This window comes from Portunus trituberculatus, chromosome 28 (assembly GCF_017591435.1).
Source record: "Portunus trituberculatus isolate SZX2019 chromosome 28, ASM1759143v1, whole genome shotgun sequence".
NCBI classification, from domain to species: domain Eukaryota; kingdom Metazoa; phylum Arthropoda; class Malacostraca; order Decapoda; family Portunidae; genus Portunus; species Portunus trituberculatus.
In genome coordinates, this window is record NC_059282.1 from 2499691 (window position 1) to 2517746 (window position 18056).

At 38.7% G+C, this 18056-nt stretch overlaps 1 protein-coding gene across 1 annotated transcript in view; it reads left to right on the forward strand.

Annotated features, from left to right (window-relative positions):
- The window catches only part of LOC123509981 (protein unc-13 homolog A-like), a 417157-nt gene that overhangs the window by 150971 nt on the left and 248130 nt on the right, over window positions 1-18056 (forward strand). The window contains 8 exon segments of the mRNA XM_045264620.1: window positions 736-886; window positions 5525-6836; window positions 7055-7234; window positions 7684-7821; window positions 12112-12225; window positions 13460-13489; window positions 14732-14794; window positions 16682-16804. Coding sequence (XP_045120555.1) covers window positions 736-886; window positions 5525-6836; window positions 7055-7234; window positions 7684-7821; window positions 12112-12225; window positions 13460-13489; window positions 14732-14794; window positions 16682-16804 — 2111 coding nt within the window.

The following is an 18056-nucleotide window of genomic DNA, read 5'->3' on the forward strand; positions in this document are numbered from 1 at the left end:
GAAGAACACAGTATTTAGCATTATAAATACTGGAGCAATATGTAAGGGCATCAAGTAACATTCTCTGAGCATTGCTGGGCACTCACTGTCCCATCCTGTCTGTTCAGCTTGCTCTCATCATGCAGATTAATGCCTGCAGCTTTGATAAAAATAAGTTAATAGTAAATAAGATGTAGTAACAGATGCTTTAAATTTTTTTTTTTGGCCACAACAAGGTAATCTTAGAACATAATTTAACACATAATATTCAAAATGTAATACTGTATCCTTTTTGACACTAAATCCCTCATTCCTTATAAATTCCACAAGTAATATTAATAATGCTTTAAATTTATCTTACATAGATGTACGTACTTATAAATTAGAGCTGGAACGTATGAGGCTAAACAGTTCTAGTAAGGGTAGTATGCAGCTTAATATGCATAGGTAGAACTTGCATGATAAGCAAGACCTCATATGGAGAAAATTCTTATTGGGAGTATATTGTGATATATTATTTATCTAGTAACTTATTACACTTGATCATTTAAATTTTTTTTTATGAATAATGAAAGAAAAAAGTACTGCAGAAAAAAATTGGAAATTTTGACTGAGATTGGGAAGTATGCCTATGCTGTAGTGAGAAGCTTGCATCAGGAGAGTGAAATGATAACAAAGGAAGGCATGTCGGAGGAAATGCATCACTCTGCTTGTGGTGTGTTGTGGCCAGACCCAAGACTTGGCTTTCTCTTGCAGGAACCACACGGCGTCCCAGCCTGGAGAGACAGACCACCATGTATGACGAGGAGGGTGGCGGGCAGCGCACAGAGGGAACCAGTCGAGAAAACAGGTACTCTAACTACCATAGCTACTATCACCAGTACTCCTCCAGCCAGGAAGATCCAAGGTATGTCCCTCCCATCCAGTAGCCACCTTACTCCAAGGCGGTGGGAGCAGCCACCCAGGGAGACAGCCTCACACCTTTTTTCTGGCTCATTGAAGCAGTTTTAGTATTTTTGATATTTTTTTCACATTTTGTTATGATGCAAAGAACAATTTTTCTTTTTCTCTTTTTAAAATGCCATGTAAGTTTTGTTCATGGCCAAGATGAATGACCCAAGGCTGCCTCTCCCTTGGTATCTGTTCTCCACCACTTGACCACTTCAGGCCAACACACACTCACAAAGCTGCATGCTGCCCATCAGTCCGTTGGTCCGCCCACAGTCCTGCGCCTGCCCGCCCGCCCACCCCCATGTGTCACCAGTGGTTTCTCTCGTGTGTCCATGGACCGTCGCCATCTCTCCGTGTGTCTTGTTCAGTCCTTCCTCCTGCTGGCCTCACCCCCACTGTCTTCTCTCCCCTGCTGCCCTGCCGCCGCTGCGTGACACGAAGGGGGCCTGCACCTCTTCCAGGATTGTGTTGGGGAACAGCTCTCCTTGCTGCCTCAACCCTCTGGCTCCTGCCACCACCACCCTCAGCTTCAGGCCATCAGTAGCCTTACTAGTGCACCATCTTCCTCTTGACCCACGGGGGAGCCAGGTGCTGAGGGATTAGCTAAACCTTTAGATAAACTTGGCTCAAGTAGATAAAGTCATTCATTAGATCACCATGAACTATTTTTGGGTGATTTAGGTTCCTTGGGTGTGTGGATTGTGCTGAATATATTGTGTCTATCATCTTGAACCTTGTTTGTGGTTTAACTGTATGGATGGTTTTAGTATTAGTAATCTTTCCTCTGTGAATGGCTTTGTAGTCAAGCCAGGTGTGGTGAATCATTGGAGGTGAGTGTGAGTGCAGAGAGACATGGTTATATAAGTAAAGACTGTACACATGTCTGCACTATTACTGCCACATGGAAGAGTGTGGAATGGGAGAGAGAGAGAGAGAGAGAGAGAGAGAGAGAGAGAGAGAGAGAGAGAGAGAGAGAGAGAGAGAGAGAGAGAGAGAGAGAGAGAGAGAGAGAGAGAGAGAGAGAGAGAGAGAGAGAGAGAGAGAGAGAGAGAGAGAGAGAGAGAGAGAGAGAGAGAGAGAGAGAGAGAGAGAGAGAGAGAGAGAGAGAGAGAGAGAGAGAGAGAGAGAGAGAGAGAGAGAGAGAGAGAGAGAGAGAGAGAGAGAGAGAGAGAGAGAGAGAGACCATGCCAGGAATTTTGGATGCAAGGGGAAATGGTAACATCATAATGTTGATGTTGTGTGACTGAATGAATGGCTTAGATGAGATGTAACACACCATTTAAAAGGACAGGAACAAATTACCCTTATCTGGGCTATGACTCTAATCCCCTTTGAAGGTCCTTTGAGACTTAACACACTTTGGTAGTTCCTCTGCCATTGGAAACATTTTCTGGAAATTCCGCTTTATAGTGGCCGTCATTTGTGCCATGACACTTCCTGTCATGCGGTGTTAATGCTCTCCTCCATTCCTTACAAGAGAATTATTAATCTTATATAGGATTGTAAGTGTTAGGGTATGTGATTAGGTATTGAATGTTAGCTTTCATATGGTACAGTAGTTATAGTTAGATTTCATCTTAGAAGTTATCTTGAATAGATTAACTTTTGTCATTAGGATAATCATAAGTAGTGCTGATACAGTTAAATAGAGATGTCTGTAGGGTTTAGGCAGTTACTATTTCGATGAGGTATGTTAGGCATTAGTGAGTGTTATGAGTGCAGGTCTCCAGTGTGCAGTATGAATTATGGTACTCTACAGAATATTTCAGCACAAGTACCAGTATGATAGGGAAATGGATGATGATGCTCTTAGTTTTGTTGGAAGTGCATTATGTACAATACTGAAATTTGAATATAATTTTATTTGTATTTGGAAAAATGTACTCTCGTATATTTAAAAGAAAACATTTTCATTTGAAAATTAACAAAGTGAAGAACATTTTACACAACACAAAGATATTAATGGAAGGAGGAATAAAGAAAAGAATATATGGCTTAGTTTGCAGTGATATGACTGTAAATGAATTTACTCAGTACTGTCTGTAAACTTCACTGGCATTGTTCAGTCTTGTATTGTGTCACCAAAACATGTGTGGTGTTGTGTGTAACCTGCATTATTTTCTATAAAAAGTATCTTGAATTCTTCCATGTTCTCTGTACTATTAAAATGCCATTTCAGCTAATTCTGCCTTGTGTGAATGAATATTTGTGGAAAACTAATGTTCAGGCTTTTGCACCTTTCCATTCCCTTGTGTAAATAGCTGATAACAATCTGCCCTGATCACCTCTCTTCACACCTGATCGTCTGTACCATGTGTGTTATGTGTCACAGCTCTCATACTGTTTTGATGTCCTTATGGAGCCTCAACACCCTATCTCCTAATTCTTGTGTCAATTGTTGTTCCCACATTAACATGGTATCTAGTTTCAATTTTCACAGTCACATTCTTTTGATTTTTGTCCTTTTGAGTTTCCATGTTAATTTTTTTGCTGTCACATTAGTTACTGTCACATTTTTTGGGTTATTTTTTTGCATACCCTCATGTGCAAACTGTAGTTCTCATCCCACCTCATGTATGCTATGTGTGTGTCTGAATGGTATAGTTGTTGTGAGGAATGAATGTTTTCTAATATTTATATTTAATGACATTTTCATGTGTTTGAGGAGATGTCGTTAATGAAATACTATCATCAGAATTTTCATTTTTAGGCAATCTGACTTCTTTTGTTAATTTGAAAATTTGGTGTCTGATCACAAAAGAAATTTTTTTTTTTATCAGTTTTCTAATTACTTACCCAGATTTTGAGTGAATTTTTTCTTCCTGTATTCATATAGTATGGGACAGAGTTCATATCAGTGTATCCTTGGTGTCCCTGTGAGGTGATGGGAGTTGACTCACTCCCCACCTACATACATGCACACACACCTGCTAGAGCCTCAATGCCCACCTCACCAGGGCAGCCCAGCTCTCCCCAATGTGGGTGTTGCGTCCCCCATTCCCTTACTTCCTCTTGGCTTTGCTCAAGTAGCCTTTGTTGACCACCAGCATTATTTGTTCTGTGCCCCTCTTCCCCTCGGGTACCAATCCTAAGAGTGCCAATGGGTGCCACTTGTAATTTGTAGCTGTAGCAGTATTTTACTCCCAGTAGAAGTAGATCTGTAACAAGAGGCTGCTTCTTTAAACTCCACTGTATTACTCTGATTACGGTAAATAAGTTGCTGCTTCATAGCTATAAAATTTTGGTGCTGCTGTAGCATAGTAGAATGATTAAGCCATTGAAGTACAGTATCATTAGACATACATATCTCAACTGTATCTTAATGTTAATGAGCAGTTTTAATGCTACAATAATATTTGAATTTCCTGAGGCTTAAGTTACTTCAAGGATAATTTGAAACCAGTAAATCTAGTAATGCATAAATTATAAAGAGGTAGTATAAGATTCATGATGCAATATTTTTCCCTTTTCAAAAGTTGCTTGACCACCACAGGTAACCACATAAAGCTGGCATTCTCCTGTGGACGTATTGAAAACCAGGCACAAATAAGTATTTCTTATTGTTTATTAGTTGAACTTTTCAAGTAAATTTGAATTTTTTTTTAATGGAAAATCAGTTTAGCATTTGGAGGTGCTGATGGATTCCCTTAAATACACATTTCAAAATAAACAAGACCCAATTACCCATTTGGTGTTATGTAGGCAGAATATTATAAGTGGAAAAAGAAATTCTACTTTTATGACAGAATTGTAAATGGACAGCATTGACTCCATAGTTAATTGTCCCAGTATAGGAGCCACAAAGGTGTAGCTCACTTTTGATGTGAGTTTCTTATTTCTAATAGCCCTCCCCTCATAACAGTTGGTGGTCGTCTGCCAGATTGCTGTTCATATTTTTATTTATTGAGATATGCATTATATACATAATTTCTTAAGTAATATCTTAAAGATGATGTTCAGACATTGCAAAGTGTGAATGATAAAAGCTCATTATCAGTTTCATAATGATCCTTACTTTATTATCTGTTGATATATAAGGATTTCCTCAACATTTAATAAGATTTCCTCATCCTCATCTCACATTTCTTTACTAATTCACTTTTCAAGGAAAATGTAGAAACTTTTTAATCATCTTGCTAGTTTGGTAACATCTTATCATTTTATTTTATTGAAGGTGTTCACACAATATTATTGATACGTCTCATTTTAACCTTTTATTGTAAAAGTATTCCTGACAGGTACTTTTACCACAATAGTATATTGTGTGAAGAGGATATATATATATATATATATATATATATATATATATATATATATATATATATATATATATATATATATATATATATATATATATATATATATATATATATATATATATATAATATATTCTTAGAAAAAATGATATTCAGGATGTCATTATTTCTGTGACTTGATATGATGTTGACATGAAAGTAGTAAATATTTGTGATCACATCAAATAATCATTTCTATTTTTCAGATGTAAATGTCACCTTTACTTCTTATGAAGCAGTATATTTATGTTAAGTTTCAGGTCAATTGTTAGTAATGTTAATGTATGTCTGTCCCACAGTGCACCGGCAGTGAGTGAGGGAGAGTATGGCTATGACAAGAAGGCCAAGAAAGAAGACCAGGTGGACCAAGGGTACCAGAATGAGGAGGAGGGGTGGTATGACAAGGAGAGGACAGATGGTTACTATGGTGACTACAACAAAGAGTGCTACAAGGACGAGGGTTACCAAAATGATAAGAGTGATGATGGGTATGCAGGTGAGCAGTATGACCAGTATGGGTACGGCTACGACCAGTATTCTGGGTATGACGAATATTATGGGTATGATAAGACTGGAGAAAATTATGACTATGCTCAGTATGGTTATTATGGGGAAGATGGGACATGGATTTACTATCAGAATTATGATGGTTACTATGGGTACTATGATGAGGCTGGTGTCTTTCACACTTACAATGAAAACTACAATTATGCTTACCGGAGCAATGAGCATTTGGACTCAATGGCAGAACTGCAAGGTGATATTGGCAAAGCTTATGACTCTTCCAAAGTGATCACTGCTCCCTCCAGCCTTGCCTCAACCTTCACCATCACCACCTCTGCCATCACGACTACCAAGGCTCTCAACTCAGTGCTCCCCACCACCACCTCCTCCTCCACCACTGCAAAATCTGTGGGCAACCATGTGGCGCCCACGCAAACCACACAGCAGAAAGCTGATGGACTCTTCAATAAGTTGCTTCCTCAGCTTCCCATATCCCTTCCCTCCACTCTCACCACCACCACCATTGCTGCTACCACCACTGCCACCACCACCACAGTCACGACAACACAATCCAACAGGACACCTATGCAGCCGGCAGTTTCACAAGCTTCAGTTCCCTCACAACAACGTGCAGCACAGCAAAAGATTGCTCAACAAAAGCAGCAGCAGCAGCAACAGGCTAAACCTGCTGCTGGAGGGTTTGGTCTTTTTGGTGGAATGAACAAGAAAGGTGGCCTTTTCAATGCCATGTCTGGCATTACGTCCAAGGTGAGTGATACGCTCAACACAGCTGTTAAGGAAGTTTCTGCAACTGCTGCAGCAGCTGCACAGCAGGCTAATGTTGCTGCACAGCAGACAACTAAGGCTGCCACAGCTAAAGCAGCAGCAGCAGCAAAAAGTGCAGGTGTGGTCCCTCCACAGCAAGCTCCATTTGGACAAAAGCCTCCTACTACTCAGTCAGGAAAGCAGGCAACTTCCATGGGCAGGACCCTCACTAAGCAAGAGAGTGTTAGAAGTGATAAAATGCCTGTGGATGAGGCAGAGAGACAGTCACTGGCCACCCTGCCAGAGACCACAGATCCCACTTATCAGGCAGAGTTGGACCAGGTGAGTTACAAAACTGTCTATACAAGGCTTTCTTCTATACAGTATTATAGATTTTCATTATCAACTAGTTCATACAAAAGGCATGAGGATGTAGGTACTAAAAGAACATTATCAGTTTACGAGTTTTTGACAACTGGTTAATTTCTTGTAATTATAGGAGGTTGTAGGTATATTTATACAGTAAGATATTGTTTACCTTGACTCCTTCTGCCTTGTAGACATCTCTATGGCAGCAGGAGAGTTACGAAACAGCACTGACGGACAAGACACAGCAGCGGCAGGACAGCTTTGAGACGGCCCCTGAAGACTCGCTATACGATGAGGACATTCAAGGTCAAGATGAATACTATGATGAGGATTATGACAGCCACTGGTCCAGAAGAGGGTACCCTGGTCATGTGAGTATAGGAAACAACATTCAAGGGAAGTCATCTGCTGGAATAGGGTAATGATCTCTGCCTTTCAGATGCATATGGCGCAGAGCCTCTTTTGATTTTTTAGGCTATCATAACATAGCCAGGCATGTATTCTTAATCTATTTATTAAAATGCATTCATTAACAAAGTATTTATTGCTGAGCTGGAGGACGAATTGACATTTGTCTCGATATTACTGTAGTTTAGTGCATTGTGCCTTTCAAGTAGACCTAGTGGAAGAACCTTGCGTATCTTAAAAGTGGAGAACCATCCAGTTACCTTTAATCACCTCCAGGACATAGTTTTTGTAGTTAGGATGCATTGATTAAACCCCATCTTTAAATAAGCACAGCAGGTTAGCCATGACCGTACAACTTAAGCCTGGAATTAGTCTCAGCTGTATGCTAAGTTAAGCCTCTGTAACCCATAAGGACCCTTACTACGATGATGATTACTATGATGATGATCGCCGTTCTCAAATCTACGAAGACTACCCAGACTCCTTCGATAATGATGATGTATCGAGCATAGTGGGCACTGAGCGTGGCTTGCCTCGGTACCCTTCTCAGGTGAGGCTTGCTAGGGTTACCTGCTGTGTTAGAGGTTACTTGCTGTCTCCTCAGTATTCCCTCAGAGTAAAACCAGAAGAATAAGTTGAGAAGAACTCATCAAAGAAAGTAATGAAAATCTATCAGAAGTGTAGGTTGAAGTAAATGAGGAAGAGTGATTGAGGGTATATCTTGCTCTAGCCTGATCAAGCATCGCTTGGCCTTGTGTTTGAAAGTCTCCTGATATGGAAATACACAGGCATGAATCAGATGTAGAAGTTGCATAAAGAAAATAGAAAAAAATAATTGAGGTAAAAAAAAGTAGATAAAAAGAATAAGAAGTTGCTGCTATACAGACAAGTGTTTGATGTTATCTAAGGTGTTTCTTCCAGTTTTGATATGTGATGGCTTACAAAACAGAACTAAATCTAAAGAATCTTAAGCTAGGAAAATACATAAAGAAATGAAGCTTATCTAAAAAGATATTTGAAAACACTCAGTTTGCCAAGAGGACTGAGTGAGTAGTGGTTTGGAATTTGATAAAATTATGTGAATTTAACATCTCGGCTGTTCACTTTAATGCTTTGAATAATTGACTTGGAATATTTTTGAGTGAAAGAAATTTGAATTCCCCTTGTTAACAGGATATTTGTATGATGGAGTCAAAGTCTTTTCATTCTTGGTTCCCAAATTGTTTAACATATTAGTGGTGATCTAGCCATTCTTCAGACAGTTGCAGCCGTGCCTGAATTGACCTGTCAGTACAGCAAGGTTTTGTGTTATTGTGTCTTACCACAAGGGCATTTAGTGGTAAGGCTTTACCTTTGGCCAGCATTATTAGCATTGCATGTATGAGGGAATGATGAGGTTGATGAAAATGCACCATTGTTACTTTAATATTTTGCATAATCCTCCAGTAGCTAGTTTGCTTCTTGCTGAGATCTTTAGTCAATACAAGCTGGGATATGCATTATTAAATTTTTTCATACATGAGACACATTTTAAAATGATATGCAAGCATCATGGAAATATTTGCTCTTGGAATTTGTGGTAATTATGCAAAGATGTACTTTATATTCTCGTGGATATTTTCAACAGTACAAGGTTGGTACAACATTACAGATATCTAACTGCATAAGAAATACTCAAACCATTGATTTAAGAAAAACACTTCAGAATGTTTTTGGTAAGGTAGTTTGATTTCTAATAGCAGTTAGAAGATAAATATTTTTAATAGTGGTGTGTGTGTTTGTGTGTTTGTGTTTGTTTGTGTATTTACCTAATTGTATTTACCTAATTGTAACATACGGGAAAAGAGCTATGCTCGTGTTGTCCCGTCTCCATATCTATTAATGTCCAGCTTTTTCTTAAAATCATGAATATTCCTTGCGTTGACCACTTCCACGTCTAAACTATTCCATGCTTCCACCCTTCTATGAGGGAAGCTATATTTTTTCACATCTCTCCTATAAGTGGCCATTTTAGTTTTTTCCCATGCCCTCTCGACATTCTTCCATTCCACATACACAGATCTTCCCTATCCATTTTTTCCATGCCAATCATCACTCTGTATATTGCTATCAGGTCTCCCTTTCTTCTGTTTTCCAGGGTTGGAAGTTGCATTCTTTTCAGTCTGTCTTCATAAGTCAAATCTCTTAAGTCAGGCACCATTTTCGTTGCAGCCCTCTGTACTTTCTCTAGTTTCCTTATGTGTTTCTTTAAGTTCGAGCCCACTGTATTGTTGCATATTCAAGCCTCGGTCTTATCATTGCAGTAATTATTTTCTTCATCATTTCTTCATCTAGATATACGAACGCCACTCTTATGTTCCTCAATAAGTTCAATACTTCTCCAATTATTTTGTTTATATGTCTCTCTGGCGATAGGTCATTGGTAATTGTCACCCCAAGGTCTTTTTCTTCATGACTGGTTTTATGTCTTCATTTCCTATCTTGTACATACTCCTGATTCTTCTTTCACTCTTGCCAAACTCTATTTTCTTGCATTTTGTCGTGTTGAACTCCATTTGCCATGTACAGCTCCATTTCCATATTCTGTCCAAGTCTTCCTGGAGTAGTTCGCAATCTTTGTCACATCTCACTTTTCGTAACAATTTTGCATCGCCTGCAAATAGGCTCACATAACTGGACACCCCATCCACCATGTCATTTATGTAGACTGCGAACATTACTGGTGCCAACACTGATCCCTGTGGAACTCCACTCTCCACCAATCCCCATTCTGATGGTCTGTCCTTAATTATTGTTCTCATTTCTCTTCCTACCAAAAAGTCTTCCATCCATTTTAGTAAACTGCCATGCACTCCTCCTACCATTTCAAGTTTCCAGATCAGTCTCTGGTGTGGTACCTTATCAAAGGCCTTTTTTAAATCCAGATATATTCCATCAGCCCAACCATCTCTTTCCTGTATTACATCTATCACCCTCGAATAGTAACATATCAGGTTTGTCGTGCATGAACGCCCTTTCCTAAAACCAAATTGACACTCACAAAGTATGTCATTTTTCTCCAAGAAGTCTGTCCATCTAGTCTTCACCACCCTCTCACACATCTTAGCTACCACACTTGTAAGTGACACTGGTCTATAGTTCAATGGGTCTCTCTTGTTACCTGATTTATAGATTGGGACAATGTTAGCTCTTTTCCAGTCTTGGGGCACTACGCCTTCCCTTAATGAGGCATCAATTACTTCACAAACTTTTTCTGCCAATTGCTCCCTGCATTCTCTTAAAATCCATCCTGATACCCCATCAGGTCCCACAGCTTTTCTCACTTCTAAACTCCCCATCATGTTCTTGATCTCCTCCACAGTTACTTGAAACTCCTTCATAATCCCTTTCTGTTCCATTACCAGTGGTTTGTCAAAAGCAGTCTCCTTTGTGAATACCTTCCGAAAGCATCCATTCATAGCCTCTGCCATTTCCTGGGATCTTCACTGTATACTCCATTTACTTCTAAACTTTCAATACTTTCTATTTTTGATGTTGTTGTTCACATGTCTGTAAAAAGCCTTGGTTGGTCTTTACATTTATCAATTATATCCTTTTCTTGTTTCTTTCTTTCTTCTCTTCTAATCAACACATATTCATTTCTTGCTCTTTTGTAACTTTCCCACTGCTTAATCCGTCTTTTCCTTCTCCACCTCTTCCATGCATCCTCTTTTCTTGTTCTAGCCTTTTCACATCTATCGTTAAACCAGTCCTGCTTTCCAACTTCTATGTTGTCTTATTGGTACAAATTTTTCTCACCTTCTTTGTATATTTTTATAAATTCCTTCCACTTTTCATTTGCTCCTTAGCACTCTTGAATTTCATCCAATTTGTCTCTTGAAAGAATTTCTTTAGGTTTCCAAAATCTGTCTTGGCATAATTCCATCTTCCCACTTTATATTCTTCATTTCTTCTAGATTTCTCTTCGTCTATCACCTTGAACTCCAAAACTGCATGATCACTCTTTGCTAAAGGGCACTCCACCCTCATCTCCTCAATGACCATTGGCTCTGTACTAAAGACCAAGTCCAGTCTTGACGATGCTCCTCTCCTCCAAACCTAGTATCTTCTTTGACCCACTGAGTTAACACATTTTCCATTGCCAGTGTCAATAGTGTATTTCCCCATGTTGTCTCTGATCCTTCCATTGACCAGTCCTCCCAACACACCTCTTTACAATTAAAATCTCCCATCATTATAGTTCGTTCACAGCCACCCAACATTTCTTCCAGACATGTTCCTGTATCACTTATCATTTCTTCATATTCCTGTACTGACCATGCATTTGTCTTAGGTGGTACGTACACCACTATGTAGTGCCTCTTTTTTCCTTCATTAGTTTCTGCTCTGATCTTTAGCACTTCTGCCTTTCCCATACCTTTTTCACTTGATCCACCTTTATATCTTTTTAACCAGCAACATCACTCCTCCTCCCATCTTACCTACTCTATTTCTTTTCCAAACGTTATATTTCCCTTCTCCAACCTTCATCAGGTCTTCTCCCTCTCTCAGTTTTGTTTCAGTAAGACCCACAATATCTGGGTTCTTGTCCCTCAAGTAATCGTTGAGTTCTAAAATCCCCGATATCACTCCATTTATGTTGGAATACATTACATTTCGCTCATATGTAAGTTTCTTTAGTCCTTTCTTGCTGTACTTTTCTGGGTTATGTGTGTGTGTGTGTGTGTGTGTGTGTGTGTGTGTGTGTGTGTGTGTTGTGTGTGTGTGTTCATGTGCATGCATTCATTGATTCTTATTGAATCAGGATGAGACAGGTGATTGTATGCCACATACCTTTCAGGGTGAAAGGTTCCTGGATGGCGACACACAATACTCAACGGAGTATGAGAGTGGCACGGAGTCCAGGGAGGCTGTGAATGATCGGATAGAACCATACCCTGGAGACTTGAGCAAGGTGAGCACATATGAGTGTGTGCTTGTACGTGTGAGTGTGTGTGTGTGTGTGTGTGTGTGTGTGTGTGTGTTTGTGTTTGTTGCGATTAGAAGCTGGGAAATTTAAGAGGTAGTAGTATGGTGAGAGTGTGGAAGGCCTCTACTTCTGTACAGTTTACTTTCCATCACAGAGTGTCTCTCAGGTCACTCCTGCTGTGTGTTGAAGGGAAGTATGTATAGATAAGAAGCAATTCTCTGGAGGAGTTACTAGGCACCAGTGACAAAAGATATTCTATAGAGTAATCTATATTAAACAGTATAATTTCACTAATTGTTCTCTACTTAACAAAAGAAAAAAAAAATGTGAATCATGTGGAAGATGACTAAATATACATATATTTTCTCTAAAGTTATGACATTTTCAGTATTATTAACTTTGGCATTTTGTTTAATTTTGAGTTGGCCAGTGATCTAATGTATTAATTGCAAAGTAGCAGAATGATGCAGCTTTGCCATAATGTCATTGTAAAATGATCTCTGCAAGACTCATGGAAGGAATGTGGTGAAGGTAAGTGTGAGTCAAGCCCTGTGTGTGTTTTGGTGGTGGTGTGTACTGTGTCTGAGGTTGCCCATTGGGTGGTGCCCTTGACCAGCCTGTATAGTGTATTAAGAGTAAGGTGGGTGGTAAGTCTGCAGCATTGTGCTGTTGTGAATCAAAGTAATGGTGTGTGCTGCCATAATAGGCTTATCCCTTCTTACATCTTATATACCAATTAGTAGTAGTACTGTAGTATTTTTTCTGCAGTTTGCCATGCTCTGTGATAAATTTTATATATACATCTAGTATTATTGCAGGTTTTTGTCTTGATTTTTGTGTGGTTCAAGTAACATTTTTGGAAATCTGCTTTTTTCTTGTCACTAGTGGTGATGAAGGCATGAGTGTGAGTGAGTGTGACTTTGTGTGTGACAGAGAGTGCAAGGTGCGATCTTGGGTCTTTTCCTTCTCTGTTATGATGCCACACAAACACTTAGCTCAAGCTGATTGTTTTTATCTGTATACCTAAAAGCTGCAAATATGTGCATTAATCTTACTGAACTTACACCATTGATATGACTCATAATCTGTAAAAATATGCAAAAGGATAACTGCTAAAACCAAAACATTTATCCAGATCAACTCTGCCTTTTTTCTGTTTCCATCATCCTTCATGCTTTTCTTTGTTATTCAAAACTTCTTTCTATTCCTTCTTTCTTAGGAAAATGAGGAGAAGCCAAAGGAATCTAAGGTGAATATTTCTGCTTATATTAATCCTGCTAGACTTTTGGTACTCTAGTTCCTCTTCCTTGCCTCATGTGTCCAGATTTACTCGCAGCAACTGCAAGCTAGGCTGAGATCTTAACAAAGGTGTCTCCATGCTGGAGCGTATTAGATGAAGCATATTCTGATTTATTTGATAATTTCTCTGCAGAGTGGTATATTGTATTACTACAGTATTAACTTTGGCAGTGGATTAGCTTCCCATCTTGATTCACCTACCAGCTTTTTCTAAGAAAAAATTTATTTAGCATTACGTACATGTGTTTTATTTGTTCGTAAAACCAAGAGTACATACATGCGAACACTGTAAATAAGAGCTAATTGAGTTACATATTTTTATGCTTTGTGTCTCAAATGGAATTGCAAGTGGTAGTTGCTTGTATTCAGTCCTGTGCATCTCCATTGTTTATGATATACTGAAATATGTATATCCATTCATTGTGATTTACTTTTGTCATGATTGTCTTTTTTGTCTCATTCAGTTTATATTATCACTGTCATGTCCAGTGTGTTGTCCAAGTACAAGTGTACTAATGTTACCACAAGTACCACCTCCACCTTTGATATATGACCACTGGGAACAAAGACAGAAAATTTTTCAGCACAGTGAACCAAATTTTGTCAATGTTGACGATGACGAACTTTTCTGTTTAGTTACGAGTCACTTTGGTGAGACTTCCTCCGTTCCATCCCATGAATTGTTGGATGATGATTTTAATTATTTATTTTCAAAACTTCAGAATATATTTTGGGAGTAGTTATAAATTCTCCCCTCCAGAACATGACCTGACTAAATTATCCTTTTCACAGTAGAGACTAGATGAAAAGTTAGGAGTATGATGGAATGTAGAGCTTAGATCAGCTGACCAAACCCCATCACTAGCAGCACTTCTCCCTTGGTGGTCCTCAGATGTACTACTTCAATTTTATTCCCCCCTCTATCACTGTTTTGTTGCCTTACGGTCCCATTTGATGAGTTTCAACTTTCCCTCCCTTGCATTATTTTCTTCTGAACACAGGAAAAACTAATTATTTATTTACTTTTCCATTGTCCTACATATTTTCTCCTGCTCTCTTACAAGCTAAAAACAAAGCTAATAACATAGTACCCTCAATAAATAACGTATAACCAGTCTTTATTAAGAATATTGTTTTGGGAGCTGCTCACCTATCATCATATTGACGCTTCCATACCTCCTCCGCTTCCCAGATTATTGATTTCGACATGAAGACTCGGGCGGAGCACGTGAAGGCGGAGAGTGATACCGCAAAGGTGAATTTTAGTTTCTCCAGTGCATGGTCCATTCTTTGCTATCGGCAGCACTCAGATATATCCAGAGACTTAATCAAGATAACTCGCTCAGTATGAAACAAAGCAAGCAACTCTCCCCCCTACTCCACTCTCCTTCACATTTCAATAAGATTTCACTGCACTGAAATATTTTTAAATATATATATTTATATATATATATATATATACTATATATACTATAATTGACTGTCACAGCACACATATACTCCCTTGAGCTTAGTCTTGCCTCTAGTCTCCCCTAGTGTGTGTGTGTGTGTCTCAATGTCCCCTTTAGGTATAGCGAAGTGCCTCATTTCTGTGCCTGAGACTGCTTGTAAAAGGTATTCGTAAATTTTTCATCATACATTTTGACTATTGAAATTGCCTCAGCTAAAAAACACTTCCACTAATGCAGAAATAGAATGAAGGGTCAGTAAAATTAGTAGTTTATTAAAACACTAAGAGGAAATTTCCATCCACGTGTGTGAATGAAGAGATGCAGTTTGTATGGAAAGAGTGTAGTTGGGGATCTTATAAGAAATGAAATCACTACAGAGGAAAATAAAGAAGACCTTCATTATGTCACTGCTTAGATACTAAAAGATTTACAAGATACTGAGGTACAATACATATAGGTGTTGCATCTCTTATTCAGATTATAATGCTGATTACCATATCCCTCATGAATTATGATATAATAATCATACAATATACATTTGTTTGTAAAGTAATTATATATATACATATTAAAATTTTATTCATGTTTACAAATTAATTGTGTAATTTGTCTTCAAATAAAAAATTCACATAATGCTGGGAATTCTCTGATAGGCTGGTTATGCTCTCTTGGGTGTTAAGACGATCATGGCAGTGCCTCTCACAGCTACTTGCCCTCTTTACAACCAGTGACTGCTCTCTCATTTTTTTTTGCTGTTAATGCTCCTTGTGAATTTTCACTTTCCTGAAATATGTTACCTAAGGGCATGAAAGTTTTGTATCAAAACTTTGAAGGTATAGTATTTACATGTCACACTCTTAATGCTGTTCCCTTTTCTTTTGTTTCCTTGCCCCAATAGAAAAAGAAGGAAACAATTTTAGGATGCCTTAACCAGCATTGTGCAGTGACTTCATTGTGCTGCTACATCATGTATTTAACTGGCTTAACTGTTCAAAAAGGAGCATTTAACTGAACAATGAGAGCAAGTGCCTCTTTCTTATCTGTGTGGTAGTAGATGGAGACAAGTTCATTGTCCAGGTCAACCCACCTCTATATATCAGTGAGCTGCAACAATATTGCTCCAGTGAGTGTTGAAGTTTAGTGTCTTGTTAATGTGTTGACTAGAGATGTACCCAGCCTTTAATGAGTATGTTTGCTTAGTTCTCCTTAAAGAGAATAACAAAATCTACCTTCAATATATTGGCTAATTCATTCACATACACACAAGTATTGGATTGTGATATGATGAAGGTCTAACATACAATAATGAATGACAAAATAAGCTGTCACAGCTTTGTCTACATACCTGTTGCAAATGTTTGTGTGTATGCAGGAGTGTGTGAATGTGACTGATGAATATTTACACAGCTCTTTTGGAAAATCTATAATCTTCTCTTTCTATTCTACGGTTTCCAAAATTGTGCACAATCTTTGTATTCATAGAAAAATTGGCACTAATGTAAAGCCTTGAAAGACTAGCACACATCAGCTCCCCACACATTAGGTTAGGTATTCAATGGCTTGTGCTAACTGTAGCCTTCCTGGTTCATTAGGAGTGCCAGGGATACTAGACTGTGAGCTTTCAATGCCACCCACATGGCACTGTCACCTGGCTTTCTGTGTTGATGGCACTGAGGTGTGGTTGTTTTTAGGTGTCCCCAGAGGGAGGGTCTACCAGGGAGACCTCAGCAGCTAAAGACAGCAAAAAGATGTTTTTCGAGGCAAAGATGATGCAAATGTCCAATGATAAGTCCACAGTAGCGCCCTCCGAGAAGGTGAACACCTGCATGCTCTCTTTGCATGATATCTTGATAGAATTTCAAGGAGTAAGCATAATTAGGTTTCCTAAGATTCATTTCTATGGTAAGAAGTGTGTTGTACCAAAGTTTACTTGAAACATGTTAAAACCTCATGTTATTAGCTATATAGCTGCTATGTGCTGCACTACAGGTTCAGGCTGTAGATGAAAAACTACAATCTCATTATGACGGAAAGGTTGTTGAAAAGGAGCTACCAGTCCAGTCTGCAGAACAGACCCAAACTGTGGCAGAAGCTCACACTCCGAGCAAAAGCCTAGCTGAGGCTGATGTAAAAGTCATGTCCCAGAACAAGGATGATGTGGCCTCAGGGGAACCCACCATTAAGTCTCAGAGTCTAACTGAAAAGAGTAAAGATAAACTTTTTAATTTTGAGGCCAAGCTGAGGCAAGTTCAGCTTGGTCCCTCTTCCCAACCTTCCAAAGCTCAGGTGAATAGAGGCGTCACTTAAACACTCTGCTTTATTTATATCTGGAGCATCTGAACATGGAAATTTTTACAAGATTCTTCCTCTTACAAGATACTATGAGCTTTGACTTTATATCTGAATCACATTGATTATTTAATTGTCTCCTGAGGCATGTTACACAAATCTCTTGAGGGCGTCCACCCAGCATGTTGAACCATCTGCTTCCTGCATGGCCAGCACGAGGCCTCCTTGGTGATGGCCATTGGCTACTGACACCCCACCTGCCACTGGCGCTCTTCTTATCACTTTTTCCAAGTCATCACCGAAGTACATTCCAAAAATACTCTTTAAGGAAAATTTAAGACAACTTCCTGTCACTTTCTTTCTTAATTTTCCTGTTTCAACTTTGTGAATATGCTTAGTATAGGCATGTCAGCTGCTCTATAAGCACTTCATCTTGTTGGGATCAGTATTACATGGCGGGAAATATTTGCGCATGAATCTTGACTGCTTCTCTTGACTATTTTTTGACAAATGCAGAATTTACTCTTAAAAATGTTATGTGTATTTATATTCTTTACTGTACATCTGTACTTTTCAATAGGAAACTCATAGTGGATTTGATTTTAGATATACAATGAATTCACTAGTGTGTGTAGAAGGTTTTCGTAATCTTCATGAAATATGTACACTGATGTGTTGGAGATTTGGCAGTGAAAATTTGTGCCACCACATGGATAACTCATTGTGGTCTATTGTTGTTCATTTTGTGAATTTTTTGTTGTGTTGACTTCTTGATTT